Source organism: Typopeltis vanoorti, chromosome 25 (assembly GCF_054136105.1).
Source record: "Typopeltis vanoorti isolate ZY-2024b chromosome 25, IOZ_Tvanoo_1.0, whole genome shotgun sequence".
Taxonomy (NCBI): domain Eukaryota; kingdom Metazoa; phylum Arthropoda; class Arachnida; order Uropygi; family Thelyphonidae; genus Typopeltis; species Typopeltis vanoorti.
In genome coordinates this window covers 36,182,187-36,205,746 of record NC_143573.1, presented here as the reverse complement: position 1 = coordinate 36,205,746, position 23,560 = coordinate 36,182,187, and the positions used below count along the sequence as shown (strand labels likewise).

General features: G+C 37.9%; 1 protein-coding gene across 1 annotated transcript in view; it reads left to right on the top strand.

The window, feature by feature from the left end:
* The first annotated feature begins 6,854 nt into the window (after positions 1–6,854).
* LOC150092665 (patatin-like phospholipase domain-containing protein 4) overlaps positions 6,855–23,560 on the top strand; it is a 241,276-nt gene continuing 224,570 nt past the window's right edge. The window contains exon 1 of the mRNA XM_090414254.1: positions 6,855–7,011. Coding sequence (XP_090270380.1) covers positions 6,855–7,011 — 157 coding nt within the window. The remainder of the gene's footprint in view (positions 7,012–23,560) is intronic.

Genomic DNA, 23,560 nt, shown 5'->3' with positions numbered 1-23,560 from the left:
AAAAAAAAAAAAAAAAAAAAAAAAATATATATATATATATATATATATATATATATAGTACAATAGCAAATCCTAATTTCCCGAATTTGGAAATGGAGATTAATATTCGTCAATGTGCAATGCAATAGGTTTCAGAACAGAACTCAACAATGTACAAGCAAAAAAAAAAAATACTGTTGTTGATTATGATGGACGATAGATGGCGCTGATGGTAGTGGAGAGGACGAGAAGTATTTAGCGAAGTAGATGCCCTCCCATGATGAATCTTTGGACTCCCTAGAGGTGTCACGTAATAATAATAATTGTAAATACTTCTACACTGCAATTTATATTGTTTCAGAATATCCCTCGGCTAAAGTCAATTCTCTGTTGGACTAATATGAACCTATGGCATTTAATCAAATGAATTAAATTTTCCGGTCTGTCTGACCAAAGCATTTTTAGCTGACCAGCAAAAGAGGAAGCCCCTGTCCCAGTTTCCACATAAGGATATTCTTCCCCTTCGTTCCCCCCCCCACAAAAAAGGCGGCCCTAAACAAAAAAAAAAAAAAAAAAAATATATATATATATATATATATATTTATATACATATTATTAATAGTAACCCGGGTTTCCAATCTTATTTCCCACGTCAAAAAGCACCCCCATGTTCTTTCCCCTCCCTCTCTCTTCCCCCCTCCGTTTATAAACAACCTTCAGCAAGATCTTGGAATTGGAAGGCATCATAGAACCAAAAACAAGGTATGTACAAAATTTTTTCCACCTCTTTTATTCTGCCATATTGCCTTCTATACTCACCCATAATGTCCTAAAAAAAATAATAAATAAATAAATAAAATAAAAAAAAATATATATATATATATACCCGGAGCCTGTGTAGCTCAGTGGATGTGGCGTTTGCATACCACCGCGCTTGGCCGCACGAAGGAAGTCTTGGTTTCGAGTCTAGTCGGCGACTAGAGGAAATTTTTCTAAGCCTTTTTTCGACCGGTTCCCGAGTTAGTCGATCTCTGGCACGGGCAAGCAGGTTTTTCCTCCCGGAAACTCGGGTTTTTCGTCCTGTAAACTCAAGAAAATCGACCGTAGAACCCACATTATTTCAGACATTAATATATTTGTGTTAGGGTTAGGGACCACGAGATGGCGGCACATTTGAGCCGTCTCTCTTCACTGCGTACCGCTTAATTAGTGATAGCCTTGGGCCATCTGTCTCTGATTGGGTACCAGTGGAGATTGAACTGCCCACTCAGTCTCCAAAAGTTAGATAGGGCTAAATGGCCTCGCCTACTCCCGTATACGGGAATAAAAAGGCGTTAGCTGATTTTTTTTTATTTTTATATATATACCCCTTTTTTGAGTAATATTAGCCAATGTATTAAAATAAGGGACACTCCTAAACAAAAACAGGCTATAAAAGTATATTAATAGTGTTTAAGAGGAGTAACATGGGAATTTTCCCAGAAACTATACTTAGCAAAAAGAGTGTTAGTTAGCGGATTCTTTTCTGCAATTATGGCTCTATCAATGGTTTTGAGGTGTATATTTACTAGATCTTGGTATATTTACCTTCATTTATTTATATTTATATATTTTTAGGTGTATATTTATTAGAGCTTCTATTTCATGGAACTGAGGTATACAGGCACCAAAATTTGCAATTATGTTATTTTTTAAGTTCCTAGTACACATGTTTCCGAATTTAAAATATACATTAACTGCTGTTACAGTGTATAGTTGTAATCTGTTGTTTAATTTCCCATTTCCCCCCTTCTTTAATTATATGTTTTGGGATATACATAACGAAATGTGTTTGTTAATGATTAGGTGAATATTTCATCCTATAATTGTGTGATATAACCATCTAGGTACCATGAAAAGGCATTGTATTTTCTTACTTCTACTGATAATGTTGCTTCTGCTATTATATATGCGTGTCTTATTTTCTAGATATATCTGGCCACTCAAATTTACAAAATTAACTTGATTTTCATCGAAATCTCGTGAAACCTTGAACGTTTGTCCAATAATCCAATAACATTACTGACAGGATGGGTGAAGCACTAGTGCTTTTCATATTCCTCTTTATCTGTAATGAGAGTTGTTTGGGAGTGGGAGATTTGTGAGCAATTAAACTCGCCCTCTGAGGGCAGTTGTGTTAGCTATGATCGGTTGAGAGAAGAATAGCCTTCGGTCTTTTGTGTTTGTAGTAATCAGTCTCGTTGTAATTGACAGCTTGTACTATTAGTGGGTTTGAATGTGAACTTGACTTCACGAAGAATTTTTCTGGAAGATCACGAAGAAGGGAGGAGATGTATGGAGTGCCGGTTTCTCGGTGAATCTGTGAATTTCTGATGAACCACGGTGCATCCAGGATCATCCTAAGGCATTTATTTTGGATTCTCTGTAATCTTGAAATGTTTGATCTTGAAGTGTGACTCCATGCTGGTGAGGCATAGTAATGACTGGACGTATTACCATCCGGTAAAGAAGCAGTTTATTATGTAGGTTCAATTTGCACTTATGGTTGATCAATGGGTAGAGCTGAGCTATCACTTTGGAAGATTTGGAGCAAATGAGATTGATGTGTTTGTTGAAAAGGAGTTTCTTGTCCAATAATACCCCAAGATATTTAGTCTCTGATTGCCATGGGATCTTATGACCAGAGAGCAGGATGTCTTCTTTGTTGCAGATTTTTCTTCTTGAAAACATTATGGCTGAGCTTTTGAGGGGGTTCACTTGAATCCTCCAGTTGGTGAACCAGTTTGCTAGCTCATTGATACTTCCTTGGAGTCTAGTGATTGCTAGGCGAGGGCTCAGTGATCTAACTAGAATAGCGGTGTCGTCGGCATAAAGGGCTGTAGTAGTTGTTCTTGGATTGAGAGGAATACCTGCCATGTAAGTTGTGAAAAGTATTGGGGCCAGAAGAAAACCTTCAGGTACTCCCGCCAGAATTTTGCGCCTTGAAGAAACAATTCCCTTGAGTTTTACTTGCATGTATCTTTCATTGATATATGAATATATGAGTTTCACTAGTTTAATTGGGATATTGTTTTCAATTAGTTTGAAGATAAGGCCTTGATGCCAGACCTTATCAAAGGCCTTGGCAACATCCAAAAATACAGCAGCAGTGTGAAGGTGCCAGTTAACACCATGAGCGATATGTTCTGTTAGTCGGTGAATTTGTTGCACTGTGTTGTGAGCTTTGCGAAACCCAAATTGCTCATTTGGGATTATTTTCTGTTGGTCCACTGCTGATTGTAGTCTTGATAGGATGACCTTTTCTGTTACTTTGCCAAGCCAGGAAAGAAGATTGATGGGCCTGTGGCTTTGGGGAAGTTGTGGGTTATTGCCAGGCTTTTTCAGAGGTATAATGTCCGCGATTTTCCAATCTGTGGGAAAGTACTGGTAATCTTAAAATGGAATTGGTAATATTAACTAGATGAATTATGGCTTTCGATGGGAGTAGCTTTATTTTATTGGTAATGCCGTCAGGGCCGGGGGCCTTTTTATTCTTCAGATGGGAAATGATATTTATTATTTCTGTTGGTGATGTGGGGGTGATGGCTTCTGAATCATCCTTAGGCTGACTTAGTGCATTTCTAACTTTACGATGAACTTTGTGAATAAGATTGACATTTAAATTAGTGTAAGATGGGCTGCATTGATTTTCCAGATTGTCACTTAGGTCTTCTACTTTTTCTTCATCTATGTGTGTGTGCAATTCCAAGATTGGTCTTTAAAGGGGGAAGTGGTTGTCTTTTGGTACGAAGAGATTTTACAAACTTCCACATGGAGTTATCTTCTGGTTTGATTTCTTTGAGTTTGGTTTCCCATTTGGCATTCCTGTGGATCTGGAGGGCTTCTCGAACCTGTCTGTTCAAAGTGTTTAAGGTTGCTTTGTCCTGCGGGGCGCTAGTATTGTGATATCGCTTTCTGGCCTTATTTTTGGCCCTGATCAGGTCCATTATCTCTTCTGGGATCCACTTAGGAGCGTGGAAGACAGTCGTTTGAGTGACTGATGCTATTGCTGAGTTGAGTTGCCTTGTTAAATTGTTTACAGCTTGATCTATTTCTTCTTTTTTACGAATGACAGGGGGCGGACCGATGTTGACCTGGAGAACCTTAGAGAGCTTGTCCCATGGTATGAAAGAATGATGGGGAGAGAGCTGACCTGAGTAGGATAGGATTATGATCTGAGTTAAGCTCTTCTACTGTCTCCAGCTGTTATTGATATTTGATGTTTCTGAGGATAACTATGTCTAATACATCAGAACTTCCTGATGGGCTGTAGTGTGTGTGGGCTCAATGGGTTCAGCTACTATTGATGAGTTGAGTAACGTGTAGTTGAATAAGGTACGGCCTTTGGAGTTGATTTACGAACTGAACCAGGCCATATGTTTGGAGTTTAGGTCTCCTGCTAAAATTATGGAATCCGTGGAGCCGAGGATGGAGTCTAAGTCTGCTGTCAATAGAGGAATACTGGGAGGGTTGTACGCTGCATAGATTTTGAGTTTGTTTGCGTTATTAGTGTGCACCTCCACACCCATTACCTCAAGGTTTAGAGTTTGGTGGTTAGTCAGTGCGTTGTGGCTTAAATAATTTTTGATAAAAATAGCTGTGCCTCCTCCACTAGAGTTAAGTCTGTCTGTCCTGTATAAAATATAGCCTCTTAGTTTTGGATTGTTTGATAGTCTGAGGTGGGATTCACTGATCAAGATTATGTATGGATTGTATCTTTTTGCAAATTCTTGCAGCTCGAGAATTTTATTTCTTAAGCCATTAGCATTGAATGCTGTTATCGTGAGAGAATTTGGTTTAAATTTTTTAAACATTATAGAGAGCTGTTAATATGGATTAGGTTTCTAGATAGAATCTCTTTCTTGGGGATGGTGAGGTGCTTGCTTTGCTGAATTCATGCAGCATTGTTGCAAGTGATGAGGTTAAAGCTGATGTGAGATTAGAGCTTGTTCGCCCTTGCGATGAAGGAGTCTGGGTTCTTACCGCTTCCGCATATGATTTGGACATGGATGAGGGTCAAGTGTCTTCCTGTGTTGTCGAATCTGAGGTATTATGATCTGGAGGGCGAACTGCTTGGTTGTGTGTTGTGTCATTGCTTGTAGGAACGTGGTTAGTTCTTGTTGATCCCCGGTTTTTTGGATGGAAAAGGGAACCCTTGTAATTAGAGGGATGTGGTCCTCTACAGTTTTTCACAACAAGCAGGTGTGGATCTGGGTTTGGTGCAGGAGTTAGTTTGATCTTCACTGCATTTTAGGCATCTATATGCAGCTCTGCACAGTTTTTGGGCATGCCCGAACCTCTAGCATCTGTGGCTCTGCCCTGCCGATGCCTTCTTCCTTAGAGGTTCGGTTGTAATTTTAAGCTTACAAATGTCCGTAACTTCATAGAGGTTACAGACATTTGTAACTTCATTGATGTTGGAGATTTCGACCAACACCAGTGGCATAGGTGTTTTATCTGACCTCAACATTCTGCTCACTTTGGTTGGAGTAAATCCTTGATTAATGAGTTCAGCTGTGATACCCTCAGCCACTCCTCTTAGAACTACTTTTAAGTTTTTCTCGCTAGCTAGCACAAATGTGTGGAAGGGCAATTTAGAGTTGTCAAGCATTTTCTTCATCAAGCGATAATCAGTGACAGTGGTAGGGTGAATCTTTACACCCTGTTCAGTATTTCTTGCCCAGGAAAAATTGATATTTTGTTCTTCTAGGGATCTTGAGACTGAGGTCCATTTGTCTTTATCTCGAAGGATGACTGGAGGGACCTTTCTATCTTGGGTGATCTGATTTTGATGAGTTGTTACATCAACTTCCAATCCACCTTCCGATGTTCTGCGTCTTTTATTAGAATGTTCTTCATGAGAACAATCGAACTGTCGGGGAGTCTTTGAAGGTGGAACAGGTGTAATGTCCTTTTCAATGTACAAATCATCATCTTCAGTGTCATTTACTTGAGTGAAGAGATTCAAGCAACCAGGATAATCTGTTTCAAATTTCTTTAGGAGGAATTTGAGAATGTCAAGTGACATATCTTTGTTTTAATGTTGAATGGCGTCTTTGATATCGTTTACATTCTCCATTCTTGAATAGGTATAAAATATTTACAATGGCGAAGAGAACAGGTTAGGGCCAGAAAATTGTATCAAAAGTCAAAGTCTTACCTCGTATTCCGCAAACAAAGCAGATTCACAATATCTAAAACTCACTAATCACCACTTAAATCAAAAAACATTCTTCGCAACAACAACCATCATGCGAGACTACAATGCGAGCCTCCATTTTTCTTCAATGACTAAAAAATTTTTTTCTGAACCTTTGTTCTTCAAACACTGACTTTTAAGCTCACGTTTTTAACGAATTACATCACCCAAAATGGAAATACACATATGGATAGAAATGAAGTTTTATTAAACCATCCGTTATTATGAAGCTTCACGACAGCAATATTTTTCCTTTTATTAGGAGACATGAGCGGTTAATATTCACACTCACTTGTGATTATTATAATTTATTTTGTAACAAAAGCATTGTCCAATCGCAGTACACTTTTATTCCGTTTCCCTAGGAAACTAATTCCATAGGACTCTTATGTGTACAATGGAATTAGTTTCATGTATTTACTAATTTGTCATTGCTAGATTTTCAAAAGAAAAAAGAAGTTTTTAACAAGAAATGGAATCGTTTATTTCGCTCACTACAGTAAAAACAGAGGTGTTTATTTCGGCTTTGCAAAAATAATAGACTATATGCTATCCCTCGAAGACATAATCTTTTAAAACCCTTCGGTAATAACCATCAATGTGAAGTTGAATTTAGTATCCATATGTATTTATTGAAATGAATTTATCATTTGGTGGTTGTGGTTTCAATGGCATTTACCATGTTGGAGCAGCTAGTTGCCTTAAAGCCAACGCATCAAACCAATTTAATAAGATAGCAGGAGCTTCTTTTGGAGCAGTGGCAGCCTGTGCCCTTATCTGTGATCTTGATCTTGGTAAGCTTTTATTTATTCGATATGCAATATTCCTATTAGCCGCATTTACTTCTCCACATTTTCCTTGAAACCGGTTTCAACTTCTGCGTTTGTGCGATTCCTAAATCCGTGCTTTTCATTATTTACCTTTTATTTTATTTATTTATTTAATTTTTTGTGTATACGCAGTAGAAATAAGCCTAAAGAACCAAAACCAGAGTTTTCTGAAGAGAAAATCCTGTCACCTCCATATCAGTTCCAGTAGGGCTGGTCCAGATTGTCATGCAGTGAGATAACAAACTTCGCGCAACATTTTTGAGAGGCACCGAAATTCATAATAATAGCGGATTTCACTTATACATTCCGCATATTTGGGAGAGAGGAGCAAAGACTCGGCAAATGAATACATTTCAAAGTAGCAAATTATTTATTTATTATTATTATTTTTTTTTTTTTTAATCCGAATCTTTTTGTAAAAGATTCGGATTTTGTTAATCGATAATCTTTTTTTTTTTTCAATGAAAAATGGCCAGATTTGGAGCATACATCCTTCATTTCATTTTTCTTAAGACGCTTTATTTATTTATTTTAAATTGCTGTGTTCCCAATGCCTAGGAGTAGCAAGTTTGGAGAAAGCAAAAACTAGCAAAATTGTATCTCAACGATAAAAACACCATATTTTCTTGAATTTAGGGGCAGTATATACCCTAACAACAGTCCTGGAGAGATGTAAGTTTCGTATGCACATCCTGTCTGAAGTCATTAAATCCATAAAAATCCATCTAATCATAAGCATAAATTTAATTTTATATGATTTAATGACATAAATTTTGGTACTGGATTGCAGGAAGTTGATGAGGCTAAGGACTTGGGGAATTGAAGTTCAGAGAGCATATTTCAGAAGTTGGTAAAATAGTTCAAATGATTACTTGGATTTTGAAAAACACACAACAAGTAAACACAGGGCAGTTATTAGTTATATACCCCTTTATAAGGCTATGATTCAGCAACATCTTGATTACTGTGCATGATTTGGGAGAGAGTGCTCCTCTATGAAGACAGTTTGATGCTTTGTGGCTTACAGTTTTGTTGATAGGCAGAAAAAGAGAGGACATGATAGAAACTTTTAAGATATTAAAGGGGTGCTTAAGGTTCAAAGCTGTATAACTGAGAGGAGACCTCCACATAACCATTAAAGGAATGCAAAGAACTGACCAGGGCCTCTGACCTAATGTCCAATCCTCACCTTCTCGTGGTGCACCCTGTTAGGTATCTACCTGGATACCAAACGAATGAGAATGGGCTGGTAATTTGGGATTTAGCCAGACAAATTGTATTTCTTATTGACTTAAACCAAAACATAAAATGATGGTACAACATGAAAGAATTTCATGCTGGCTGGGGCATCATCAGGTTAAACAAGGCCCTCGTTGTTTTCTCCAGGGAACCAGGGCAAACAGAAAAAGGTCAGCTACTGGAACAAATCTTAAAACATACTCCAACTCAACATCACCAGAGTTCAAGATCAGTACTATCAACATAAGAAGCCTGAATGGCAAAGGAATGGAGCTAGCTGAGGAATTAGTTAAGTACCAGATCAACACGACATTATAGGGATGACTGAAACAAAAAAAGACAAAAACTGGTGATATCTTTCTGAGCAATGAATATAAAATGTTATATTCAGGTAATGGCAATCAAGGAAATGGAGTAGCCATAGTACTCAACACTAAATACAAGGCTAATCTCCTTGAATGGCAGGCAGTCTTAAGTAGAGTGATGTGGACAAATATCAGAATGGGAACTGCACAATTAGACTTATTTCTGCCTATTTGAACCCACAGAAGGTTCTACTAAGCTAGAAGTGAAGGAATTTTTTAAGGCTTTAGAGAAAGCAACTGACAATGAAACATGACAATCATTTCCTACTCTGCTATTTAGATCCCCTTGTTGGGGATCTAAATAGCAGAGTAGGAAATGATTGTCAGACATACAAAAATATTTTGGGAAAATTTGGAGAAAAGAGCAAAGCTAATAAGCAAATACCTGTTGGATTTCTGCTCAGGACATGGACTGGTTATCACTAACAAATGTTCCAACATAAAATTGTACACAAATTCATATGGAGAGAAGAGGCAAGGAAAAGTCTCATTGACTATGTTATTGTTGATAGTGATGTTTTCTTTCTAGTGCAGGACATTAGAGTGTACAGAGGATTTGAAATTGAAAGTGACCACTATTTAGTCTTGAGGAGGATAAAATTAAATTTCATATTGAAAAGAAGAACATATAAGAAAGTTTTAAAGCGAATAAAAGTTGAGCAGCTCTCAGATGAACTGTAGACTAAAATACACAAACATTATGCAAGAAAAAAAAATGAAAGTGTTTGAGAACAGGAACCAAACCTTGGAGATTCAGTGGCAAGCCCTGAAGAAAACATTGATTGATTCAGCCAGAGAGGTATATGGTGAGGTTGTCTGCAAGGATAGAAAAATCAGAACTCCATGGTGGACACAAGAAGTTAAAGAGGCAGTGAAGGAAAAGAAGAAAGCATATCAAAAGTTCATGACAAATGAGTCAGCTTGTGCTCTTAGAGAATACAGAGACAAATGTAAGAAAGCTAAACACTGTGTAAAACTAGCTAAACAAAAGTCATGGGAAGACTTTGATAAGAACATAGAAAATAAATATCAAGAAGGTGGCAAGATATTCTGGAGGTTGTTGAAGAAGCTCAGAAATTCCGGTGACATGAAAATTGGAGAAAAAGATATCCTTGAGGTATGGAATAATTACTTTGAAAAATTGCTAAATTGGAGCAACTTGATGTAGGTGAAAGAGTGCACAGGATAAAGACAAAGTGAGTGTATATTAGGGGAGGATGGAAGAGTGATGAAGTGCATGAGAAATAGGTTGTGGACGGATTTTGAGAAGGTGGATACAAGGATGGGAGAATGATTATGCCATGCAGAGTGAAAGCAACATGAGAGTCAGGAATGGATGAGTGGAATGGGCAGAAGGAGAGTGATTAGAATAGAGTGATGGGTATGTTACAGACAGAGTGGAACTAAAGTGAAAGAGATAGTGTAGGTATGAAGGAATGACCTAACAACAGAGAGTGACTGATTCTTCCTGGGGGAAGTAGTGTGGAACTTTAGTGATGGGAAGGTTGGTCATGCTTTGATGAGATACCACAAGACAGTAGTGACAATTAGTTGATTTATGAATCTTCATGTGGACTAATGGGTACTAATTCATTTAATATTATAAACAACTGAGATACAGTTAGGGAAAGAAATAGGGGATAAAAAATATTCAGAGAGGATAAGGACAAAAGAACAGGAATAGAGGGTATCGTCATGGATAACAAGAATTAATCCTGCTCAGGATGGAAGTGTCGACATTAGCAGTGCATGTGATAGTTTCAGGGATGTATAGTACAAGGTTGAGATAATTACAATAAAAAGAGAGTGAAGAAATATATTGCAAAAGAGCAGTAAGAAAGTTATGAAAATAGCAGGTAAGTGATCTGAGGAAAGAAGTTATCAATAGTAGCATGATGACATAAGCGATACGAGGATAGTGAATGTCAGGAAAAGTGAATGTGGTATAATGGTGGTTAATAACACAGTAGAGAGTAGTAAGACGGAAGAAGACCTTGAAGACAGTGGAACTATAAAATAACTAAGGCAGAAAATGGTAAAGAAGGTAGTATGAAAGATATGAACATGAATAAGGATATTAGAAAAGAATTAGTATGGTTGAGGAACAAATTGAGGTATGTGCAGAGTGAGATAGGACATCATTGGAGGTATAAGAAAGAAGGTGCCACTAGTAGAGGAATTAGAGATGAATAAGTGCACTGAAATCATGAAAGTAGCGTAGTGCTGTAATGGTAATCTGTGGTGAAAATGGAGCAAGTGTCAAAAGCATGTTTGAGCAGAGCAATGATAGGAAGCATGACTGAAGCTGCGGAAAGGAAAGGAAAGGAAAGGAATAACAGGAGAGTTGACTGTGCTGGTAGGAATAAATGATTTATGAGGAAGTGTAAATGAAGTAGCAACAGAATTTGCAAGTGTTGCTAGAGGACAGCGAAGTGGCAGAGTGTGAGAGGAAGAACTGTGAGTGTTACCGAAGTATGGTATTTGGGAGCTGAGGAGAAGAACAATAATTACGAATGGCTTAATAGCTAAAATGTGGAAGCAGGAAGAGAGTACTTGAGTAGGTAAATTTATGGGATACATTTGAAGGAAGGAGATCTCTTTGCTGCAGATGATCTGTCACTGAGCAAGAACAGTAGTGTGAATTTGGGCAGATTATTGATGAGATGAGGAGTGTGTATGTTGCCTGTCAGAGAAATGAAAACTAGATTTTGGGATTATGAGTGTAAACCGACAGGATTGGTGTGAGGTAAATGATGAAAGAATGTATGAAAAGTATACAAGACTGGTTTCAGTGGGAGCAGCCAAGGCAGAGGTCTGGTCAAAAGACGAAGTGAGGAATTGTGAGAAGAAAAGGGTAGACCCAATGGCAAGCTATTATGCTTATACACCTATGCAAAGAGTATTAGGAATAACAGTACAGAGTTTGTGGCCTTCGTACAGTCTGCAAATTCATGTTCAGTGAGACAAGGTTAACAGAAGATGATATACTCACTATGATATTATATGATATGAAAAATGCTATATGATAGTTATTACATTTTTCAAAAAGATAAAAGACAGTAGGGTATTACTGATGATCTCAGAAGAGTTATGTCCCTGCCACGTGGAACTTGAAGTAGTATGATGATGCATTTGAGGTCATTTAGTATGAGATTGAAGTGAACCCAAAGGTAGATATTTTAGATATTTAATAATGTTGCTACAGGAAGTGTAAAGAGAGATGATTCTGAAACGTTTAGGCAGATGAAACTGGTGAGTGACAGAAAAGTGATAGTAATGGGCAAGTTTTAATTATGGAAGCATTGACTGGAATCGGAAAATAACATGTACTTAAGGATAACTACTTTATGCAGCATGTAGTCAAAGTAACACATGGGACATGAGTGATGGATTTAATAATATTGTCTCATACAGTGATAACTGATATTAATGATGTTACCATGATGTCACCATCTCATGTTGATGTTTAGTGGAGAAAATACACATCTAGAGATAATAACTAATAGCTATATTTCTCATAGATAAGCTTATGCATTGGTTATGCATTACTAAATCACTTAATGAATTGACAACATATATAAGAATATAAAATAAAAATAACACTTTAATAAATATTTCCGATATTTTGCCAAACGTCACGTTGCTATCTTCAAAAGGAACTTACAAAAAAGGCACGTGCACGTAGGCACCACAACACAGTAACTGAGAATGAAGTGAGGAAGCTGTTGTTTTCCTAAAAGTCCTGATGGTGCCCCCTAGCGGGCTATGTAGGTGTTCTTGGTGGACTGAAGGTCTGCTGATGTAAGCCTCCCAAATTTGGGACAGTCTCATGCAACCAAATTTGTTGAGGTTTGGAGAGTTTTTTAGGGCTGAGGCTGATTCCATGAATAGTCTTTCAAATTTGAACTTGCTATGGTGTATTATTGTAGCTTTCTTCCACTGTATTCTGTGGTGTGTATCCAGAGCATGGTCTGCAAGACCCGAGTGGCTGTATTTGTGAAACCGGATGTAGTCCTTGTGTTCTGATATTCGCTGTCCTGCCTGTTTGGCCAAAGTAAGACAGTTTACAGCTGCAAGGGAGCTGTAGGTCTAGGGGAAGTGGTTGGTCTTTAGTGGAGCGGATAAGGGATGCCAATTTTCTGTGTGGTCTGTAACAGGAGGTCGTCATGTTTTTTTAAGATTTTGGTAAATTTTTCCGAGGTGCCTCGGATGTAGGGAATGGTGATGGATTTAGAGTAATCCTTGTTGTGAAACCGGATGTAGTCCTTGTGTTCTGAAATTCTGATATTCGCTATCCTGCCTGTTTGGCCAAAGTAAGACAGTTTACAGCTGCAAGGGAGCTGTAGGTCTAGGGGAAGTGCTTGGGCTTTAGTGGAGCAGATAAGGGATGCCAATTTTCTGTATGGTCTGTAACAGGAGGTCGTCATATTTTTTTAAGATTTTGGTAAATTTTTCCGAGGTGCCTCGGATGTAGGGAATGGTAATGGATTTAGAGTAATCCTTGTTGTGAAGGGGGGGAGGGGGTTGTGGTTTATTGAAACCAACAACCCCTCCCATTATCAATATACTTATCGAATCAACCTCTTGATTCAATAAGTATTGAATCAAGAGGTGGTTGTAGCTGTAGAGGGGTATTTTGCAGATCTTACTGAGAACTACTACAGGGACAGGATAATGGTGCTGGAATAAATGTATTAGTCTTAAGGGAGATTATGTTGTAAAATAAAAATAATTTTGAAATTATAAATTCGTTTTTTCATTGTTAGGCTGAGAATTTTCAGACCACCCTCTTATATAGTGGAGTAGAGTAGAGTGCCCTCCTGCGATGAGTCCTTGGAGATGTTATATTGTAATAATAATAATAATATTTTAACTTGGTAACCAAGGCATCTTCATGGACACAAAAAATACAACAAAGCACATGCATGTAGGCACACTAGCAAGAAGGCAAACACACTGAGTATGAAGAGTAGGCTCCTACAGTCCTAATTGGCACTGTCTATGGGCACACTGATGGAAACTTGCTGAAATCTCAGGATAACGGTGTCCAATATTTTAGGCAAAGTGAGGCATCTGAATTTGTTCAAATTTGTTGACTGTTGTAATTCTGTGGAAAATTCCAGAAATAATCTTTCCAATTTTTATCTGCTCCTACATGAAAAGAAATTTTTTTTCCCACTGGATCTGGTGATTTATATCCATATAGCTGTTCAGGATAGCAAACTATCCTGAACAACTACAGTGCAGATAATGGACATAGTTTCTATGTTCCTCTAGACTTTTACTGGCAGTTTCTGTTTGCCCAAAATTTAAAGGTCTGCAGGAACAAAAGAGTTTTAGCGCCTAAGATGGTTAAGATGTTGAAGAGGATCTTTTGGTGAACAGATAAGAGTAACTAATTTTTGATATGCTTGAAGGAGGTCTGTATACCATTCCTTTTTAAGAACATAAGATTTTTTTCTGAGGTGTCTCAGATGGCAAGGGATTGTTTGTGTTTTGGATATTTTTGGGTGTAGGGGGAGGGGGGGTTTAGTGGATGTGGAGAAAATTCTGCTGATTTTTAGAAGAGGAAAGCCAATGGCTTTAAAAAAAGGGTCCCAGATATGGTTAGACACTTTGTGGAGCTAGCTTTTGTGATAACACTAAATAAGGCTGCTATGTCAGGGGACTCTCTTTTCCCCTGGCATAAACATAGCATTCTTATTGTTTTATCATGAACTTGCAGCCATCAGTTTTACTGTGAATCCTGGCTATTTTAGCTTTATTTTGCTCCTACTCACAAAAAGTTTTTTCGAAATACAGTACAGTACATTGCCATACAGTACATTTTGTACCGTGGGTGGGTTAAGGATTTTTTTATATATTTTTATCTTATACTTTTTTTGTATTCTTAATTTATTTTTACATAGTTTAGAAACCCTGCTTTAGAGATCAAACATTAACTTTTTCAAGCCACTTCAGGCCTCCGATAAGTGGGGCGGTGGTCTCACACCGGGTGGGCAATGAAATCATCTTCCACCTAAAGAAGATTACAAACATCCATGCCCAAGGTGGAATTTGAATCTGCAGCCTGGCAGGGAAAAACTTCAAGCAGATTGAGGGCACAGCTGTGGGCTATCTGTATGGAAATGTTTAAAACAATCTGATATAGGGAACGTACAACCATACAAGTTGCGAGCTTCTTATTTATATGCTTGCCCAATTTCAATGTTCATTCACTTCAGTGAATGAACATTGAAATTGGGCAATTATTTTGGTAAAATAAATTATTATTATGATTCAGAATCAGTGACACAAGATTTTGTTGGCGTCCCACCCTAGAAATCACAAAGTCTATCATACCACTCCTTGAACTCATTCACTATTCATGCTCTCATCACTATCAGACAATGCATCTCATGGTTCCACCACCCTCCATGCAAAGAAACCAATCCCCCACCCTCTTGCCTGTGACTTCTTTTGCAACTTCCAAGGATGGCCGCCCCTTGTCCTAGCCTGTAATTACCTCTCAACAGTTTAAATGTCTCAATCATATCACCTCTCCTTCTATCTTCCAAACTTTACAATCCACATTCCTTTAGTCTATCCTCATAACTAACATTGTACAGTCCTAATATCACCTTTGTTATCTGCCTCTGTACTCTTTTTAAAGTTAATTTATCGCCTTCAAATCTTGGGGACTAAATTTGAGCACAAAAGTCCAGATGTGGTCTCATCAGGGCTTTACACAAGCTTTATACAATGGAATGACAACTTATCTCTGTTGGTTGGTCTCCTCAGTATTGCAGCAGTCCTCTGAGTTACCTTCATCACTTTTGCAATATGTTCTCTGAATTTCAGGTTTCTATCAGTCATCACCCCAAGATCCCTTGCTTCTTCCACTTCCTCCAGTACTGAGTCCTGTGGGATCCCACTTGTAACTTTCTGTTGTCTTGATACCTCTCCCTCATACACAACTCTCTGATACTTATCAGACAGCCAATCCATTTCACTAACCTGACATCCAAACCCATGTGCTGAAACTTAAATATCAGCTTAGCATGCAATGATCATATGCATGAGGAATATGAAGCGCAAGCTACAAAAGTGAGGAGAATGATATGGAAATAATATTAGAGAATAATGACCATTCAGGCCAAAGGAAAATCAGCAGTGTTCTTTACTGTGTACTAAGAAGATTGAAAGAAGGGTGACGCCAGTGTTATCACTAGTTATTTCTTTCCTCCATGCCTCTCTATAATCATTCTTCCTCTTGGTGATGTTGCAAAATGAGCAGTGTGGAGACATAGTAGCAAAGTTGTTTAATGAGCACTTTTCAGTGTATTTCATGTAAGAATAGTATTATGAAAAAGTGATATTATGCTGAGAAGGGAAGCAAATGCCAGAAGATCACTGACATAAATGAAATGGGAAGTTATGAAATGTTGAATAGGCTTGATGCTAATAAGGTAAGGCTGTATGGATAGATGGATGGTATATATTGCTGTGTTTTTAGGAAATGTGCAAGGACATTGATTGCATTCCTGACATGATTATAATAGAGAGGGGTTGTAAAGGAGTGGAAGAAATAGTAGATCTGAGACAGATATTTCCATTATAGACTACATGCATTATGGGATTTAATGGAATAAAACAGCACATAAATAATTAAACAACACGTTTCAGGGAAACAATATTAAAATTATTAAAAAAAAATAAAAAATAAAAAAATTGCACAAATAATAAGCAGAAATGATTAGAATGTAAGCCTAGTCCTATGAGAGATTGCCCTCTATGGGTGCTGTGTTGACTAGCCTTATCTGTGTTGGGTAGGAAGCCTAAGAATTAAAGTTTCCTAAATCTTGGCAAGTTTAATACAACCATATTTATTAAGATTAAGTTGGCTTTTTTAATTCTGCTGCTGATTCTATATTAGACATTCAGTCTAATCATATCTACTTACTGTTTGTGCAAATGTGTGTTTTTTGCAATTTTGATATTGTTTCCATGACGATGTCTCAGTGACAGATGAAATATAGGAGTGATTAAACATGTTGTTTAATGATTTATGTGATGTATTTATTCTCCATTAAACCCATAACAAACTCAAATCAAAATAGTTGATTATAGATCACACTACATATCTTCTAGTTGTGGTTAAGTTTGTTAATAACTAGTGTTCTTCTGTTTACAGAGTTCTTTAACAATTTATTTGGATTCACATTCATTTACTGCCCATCTTTATGATGGTTTGCTTGTAATTGTGAAGGAAGAGCTTGGTTAAGTCATCTACTTGCATTTTATGAAAAGTGATGAATGTGCTTGATAATAAACTCAATGATACTTTTGGACTTTGTAGTCATTAAACAGATATACCACATTCACAGGATGATGTATATGCAGTTGAAGAAAAGGGGAATGGATAATAGAATGTGAAATAGGCAGGGGACTGGTTGTATATAGGAGAGGTATAACCTCCCATAAAGGAAGGTAACTAGTGACATGTCACAGAGTTCTGTTCAGCTATGTTAATGATAGTGGAATGTTTGGTAGTTATTTGCCAATGATACATTTACAGAGTGATATTAATGTCAAATCCCTGTAGAAGATTTAAAATCAACTTTTAGTTTGGACAAATGAATGGAGTTAGTATTATAATTCAGTTAGTACAGTTTTTTTTTTTTTTTAAATTTTTATTTTTAGTACAGTTGAAGGGATACCATCTGGATCAGGGGATTTATTAGTATAGACTGCTGAGGATTTTTCTGATGGCCTTCTGATGAAAAATCAGAGGAGGAAATTTGCCTTGGTTATTATTATTATTATTAATATTACCATCTGACCTCCATGGAGTAAGAGACTCCATGGAGGTCAGATGGTAATATTAATGGGAGGCACGATGGATGAGCATTCTATTGCACAGAATACTCATCCAACCATGCTTTAAACTGATTCAATGTGCCTACATTCACAACACACTCAGGCAATGCATTCCACTCACCAACCACTCTCCATGTAAAGAACCTTCTTCACACTTTTCTGCTCACACCCTCTTTATACAGTTTCCAGCAATGATCTCTTGTTCTACCCTTCCTCCCTCTCCCATTCTATGAAAATTTTTTTTCATGTCAACCTGATAACAACCCCCTTACTTGCTTATATGTCTCAATCATGTCCCTCCTCTTCCTCCAATTCATGAGGCTCTGCAACTTACATTCTTTCAATCTGTCCTTGTACTCTACATTCCAAAGACCACTGACCACCTTTGTGAATCCTCTCTGGACCCTTTCTAACATATCCTCATCACCATGAAATTCGGCCACCAAATCTGTGCACAATAATCCATATGAGGCCTTATACAATGGCATCATAACCTCTCTATTTCTGCATGTCAGTGTCCTCCACGTTATTGCCATTATTCGATGTGACATCTTCCCAACTTGTCCAATGTGGCCCCTTAATTTCACAGGTCCTTATCCACCATCACTCCTAGATCTTTCATCTCCTGTACTTCCTTTAAAGTTTCCCCACTAATACTTTACATCCCATCATTTCTTACTAAATCTCAAAACCTTATATTTTGCGACACTGAACTGATAGTTTCACTTACCTGCCCATTCATGCAATCTGTTCGTCCTCTTGTAAGGCAATAATATCCGCTTGACTGTGCATTGCTCTCCCTAGTTTTGCATCATCTGCAAACAGCTGCATATCACTAGTTAAAATCATCCCAATATCATTAACATACAAATTGAACCAGTGGCGCACTCAGGATTTAATCTTGGGGGGAGCTGAGTTGAATGGATAAAAATATTTTTAGCACTCGTTCTGCCCGAGCACTATTTCGTTCACCTTGGGTTCACAGCAGCCATGATTCCCAAGAGCTATAGGGTATTCCCACCTTATGTGACCTCTAATTCATAAGTAGTATAGAACTAGAAGACACAACACAACATAAATAAAAAAATGAATTTTAATTAGGAAAAGATGTTTCGAAAATTTTCTAGTGTTGTTTTTTCCTTTTTCTTTGGGGGGGGGGTTAACAGGGCCTCTTGGCCCCCCCTCTTTGGGTGCACCACTGAATTAAACAACAATGACCCCAAAACTAACCCTTCAATACATCACTGGTGACATTTCACTTTCAGGATACTGCATCCCCATATACAACTTTCTGATACCTATCTGACAGCCAGTTAATGATCCAACTCAGAAGTCTGTTATCCAATCCCATCTGTTTCACTTTATTTAACAGATTGTTCTGTGGCAGTCTATCAAAAGCTTTTGCAAAATCTAAGTATAACACTGTATATGCATCTTCTCTGTCCAAGGTATTTGTCACCTTCTTATAGTACATAAGTAATTTAGTTAAACATTATCTCCCTTTAACAAACTCATGCTGATAACCACAGAGAATACTGCTGTTATCAACCTATTTCTGCATCCTACCTCTCAAAAATCTCTCCAGTACCTTCACCACAACTCCATATATACAGACTGGCCTATAATTTGAAGCTACAGACTTCTAACAGATAAGCTTAGGTGCTGACGGTTATTAATGACTTTCGTTTTTAATGGTATTAACACCAAACAATTTAATCAAAAGATGTTTAATTAACTGCTCATATTTTGCTGAATTTCAAATCAGCATTATCAGAGCACAACACACTTGTACATGCGAACAGTGAGTAAGTACAGTAAACAGTGAGTAAGTAAAACAATAAAATTACAGTACAAAAGATGATTAGATTTTATGCTTAGAGTGCACCATAAAGTCCTATTTATGGTGCACTCTAATGTTGAAAAAAAAATCATTACAGCTATGTGGGAGTTGCTCTTAGGATGACCATCTCCCAAATTTTTGGGCAAATTAATGCAACCATACTTGTTTAGGTTAGGAGAATTCTTCCAAGGCGCTAGTGAGCCAAGCACTGTGGATGTACCTAAGAGGAACTCCTGATTCAGATAAGTTATTCTAGGAATATTTAATTATATATGCGTAATTGTTTGAGTAAGAGCGGCTGTAAACGTTGTGCGCTACCGGTATTATTAGTGTGGAGGATTTTTCATGCCTAAACTTAATTACGAAATCGTTATTATTAGACCTAGTAACCTGCAGGGTAAAAAAAAAAAAAATGGCAGTGGCATTGTCATTCCATGATTTTAATTTGGATTTAAGTCATTTTGTTAAGTGTGAGGTCTGTTATATGTATTCCTTCGATTACATAAATGATTTGTGGATGTTTAGCACGGATGGAAGAAAGGTGTGTGCGAAGTGTGACCTGAATGAGGAACTGATGAATGCAAATATGAAATTGATGACAGAAAGTGTTAGTAACAATTGTGTCGCGAGTGCACGTTTGAAAGAGAAGGATGGTGAGTAAGAGAGGTGAAAAAATGTTAAAAAATCAGGAAAAAAAAAAAGAGCGATTTGAAAACCATACCGGATGTTAAAAGGGACGAAAGTGAGGCGGGAGTGGCGGAAAGAAATGAAATTGAGAGAACGAAGGAAAGTAGAAATGGCGTGATGCAGAAATCGCAAGTGAACAAAATCGAAAGAATAAATGATAGCGAAAAAAGAATGAATGATGGCGAAAGTTGGATGCATGTCGGACTGAAAGTACTGAAACAAAGAAAGATGAATGAGAGTAAAAGTGAGAAGAATGATAGCGAAAGTTGGATGCATGTTAGTCCGAAAGTACGGAAACAAAGAAAGATAAATGAGATTGAAAGTGAGAAGAATGATAGTGAAAGTTGGAACGTATGTTGGACCGAAAGTACGGAAACAAAGAAGGATGAATGAGAGGGAAAGTCGAGAATTAGAAAGATTTAATGATAGAGAGAATGTGTCATGAGATTCAGAAAGTGAATTGGATTGGATGAAGCAAGAAATGAAATGGATGCGGAATGAAATTAAGAGAATTCAGGTCAAAACTATTAAAATAAATCATGATGGCATGAAAGAGTTAACGAAAGATGAGCGAGTGGCATTGTATGGCGACTCCATTATTAAAGGTATTAAAGGTGTGCTAGAGGATAAAATGCACAAGATATGTTTTCCAGGCGGTAAAATGAGGAGAGTGATTGAGGCATTGGATATGAGGTGGGAGCGAGCAAAAGAGTTAATTGTATTAATTGGTACAAATGATTTGAGAGAGAACAAAGAGCATGTCAGAATGAATGTCAGGAGGCTTCTTGGAAAGATAAAAGAGAATAGTGTGACAGGAAGGGTAGTCAGTGTGTTGCCTAGCTATGATTGTGGTGAAATGAGGCGGAGAGCAAGGATTATGAATGATATTCTGGCTGAAATGTGTGAGGAGATGGGAGTACAGTTTGTTAATGTGTGGAATGAGCTTGAGGGACGAAGTGAGCTGTATGGGAGCGATGGACTGCATTTGAGTGGTTATGGCGCGAGTTGCTTGGAGAGACTGCTGCTGGAAGGTAGAGAAGTGAATAGAGAGAATGAATCAGATCGAGAGGAGAGTGATGTGAAAGAGCAGGAGAGTAAGACAGGAGAGATTGAAGAAGTGGAAATGAATGGGGAAGTGAGTGGTATGAGTATAAAAAATGAGAGAATGGGTGTGCAAGAGGAACAGGGAAACAGGGAGGCTCAGGGTGGCCAGGGATACACAGCGTGAGAAAGGTGGATGCTCCAAGAGGAGGTGAGAGCATGTGTAGGCAGGAAAGAAATGGGATGACCAGGGATCAAGAGGAAACAGATGAAATTGAAAAGGGTTCTAAAATGAAGATGGAGAAAGGGAAATGGCCCCAGTCGAGCTTGAAGAGATCACATTGAGTGAGTGGTATCAGTGGAACTAGCTGTAGATCCAGAAATGAGCTGTCGTGTTTGTATACCAATGCTAGAAGTATAAGAAACAAGGAGGATGAAATGGTTGCACTAATTGCATCTTTTCACCCAAAGATTGTCAGAATAAGTGAGACATGGTTAGATGAGGACGACATCCTGACAGGAATAGAGATGGAAGGGTATGATATGTTTTGTGAGGATAGAAAGGGTAAAAAGGGAGGGGGAGTGCTATTGATGATAGAGAAAGAGTTATGTCCATACAAGGTAGAGATGCAAGAGGGAAATAGGGCCAGTGGTTTGAGGCAGTATGGTTTGGGATAGAGGTGAATAGAATCATATACTTGGTGGGATGTTGTTATAGACCTGGTAATGTGGATGGTATTGATAGTGAAATGTATAGTCAAATAAGCCAAGCAAATAAGAAAAGGGTGATGATCATGGGTGATTTTAATTATGGCAATATAGACTGGAATGAAGAGATAGCAACTGGAAGTAAAGAAAATGAGTTTCTTGAGTTTTTGAGGGATAACTACCTCAGACATTATGTAACAGAGGGCACATGAGGATTAAGGGTCTTGGATTTGGTCATCTCATCAGAGGATGTAATTATAAATGAGGTGTCAAATCATCCACCAATTGCTGAGAATGACCACAAGGTGATTACCTAGGTGGTTAGCCAGCAGTGCGAGGACCTCTGTAAGAAAAGGGTGTATGTGGAACTACAAGGGGGAGTGATTATGAAGAGCTCAGGAGACAGCTTGCAGGTGTAGCATGGAATGAGGAGTTAGCTGGAAAAGAGATCAATGCAGCTTGGGGATTTTCAAAAACTATCTACTAGGTGCAATGTCTAAATGTGTTCCAAGGGTGAGAAGGTTAAATAAGGTGGGTGTGAGTGGATGAATAAAGAGATTAAGCATGCAATACAGAGAAAAAGGGCATTGTGGAGGCAGCATAAGAGAAGTGGAAGTAACCAATTTCATGAGGTCTAGAAAGACTGGGCAAGGAGGGTGACTTGGCTGGTGATAGTAGCTAAAGATAGGTATGAACAGCAGTTAGATAATGAAGCCAAAAAGAATCCTAGGGAGTTCTTTTGATACGTAGCCAGCAAAAGAAAGAATGATTATGGAAGGATGACATTGATTGGAGGAAATGGTATAAAGATAGCCGTTGCAGAATGTGTGGTGGAGATACTTAATGAGCAGTTCATAAAGATCTTTCAATCTTGTGAATGTGACTTCATGGAGAGATTGAGAGCAGTTGATGATGGGGAGGAGAGACTGACTGTAAGTGAGCAAGAGGTGTATTGGGGGTTGAGTACACTAGATGTAAATAAGGTTGTGGGACTTGATAATATATCACCGCGTATTCTGAAGGAATGTGCCAGAGAGTTGACACCTGCCTTGACATATTTTTTTAATACGAGTCTTGCACTTGGTCAAATCCCTAAAGAGTTGAAGGAGGGCAAGATTGTGCCACTTCATAAAGGAGGTGATCGAACTCAAGCATCAAACTATAGGCCTATCTGTGTGTCAGGTGTTGTGGTTAAGTTGTTGGAGAAAGTTGTGAGAACTAGGATCCAGAGTTGGGTTGACAACAATGGTATAATCTTTGATGGACAGCATGGATTTGCTAAAGGGAGGTCATGTTTTAGTAATCTACTTACTTATTACAATAAAGTGACTGCTTCCTTGGACAGAGGAGAAGGATACACAGTAATACACTTGGATTTAACCAAGGCTTTTGATAGAGTACCTCATGATAAGTTGACAGTCAAGTTAGAGCAGATGGGGTTGGATATTAGATTAGTGCTTTGGATTGGAGAATTGCTGTTTGATAGGTATCAACAAGTTGTGTATGGGGGTGCGATATCCAGGAAAAGGAAAGTCACTAGTGGAGTGCCTCAGGGATCTGTTTTAGGGCCATTACTATTTAATTTGTATATTAATGATATTGGCAAAGATTTGGATTGAGATATTCAGTTGTTTGCAGATGATGCAAAGTTGGAACAAACCATAAAGAGTAGTGAAGATGTTGTGGCCTTGCAAGAAGACTTGAATAAATTGAGTGATTGGGCAAGCAAATGGGGATGTGAGTTCAATATTGCAAAATGTAAGGTTTTAAAATT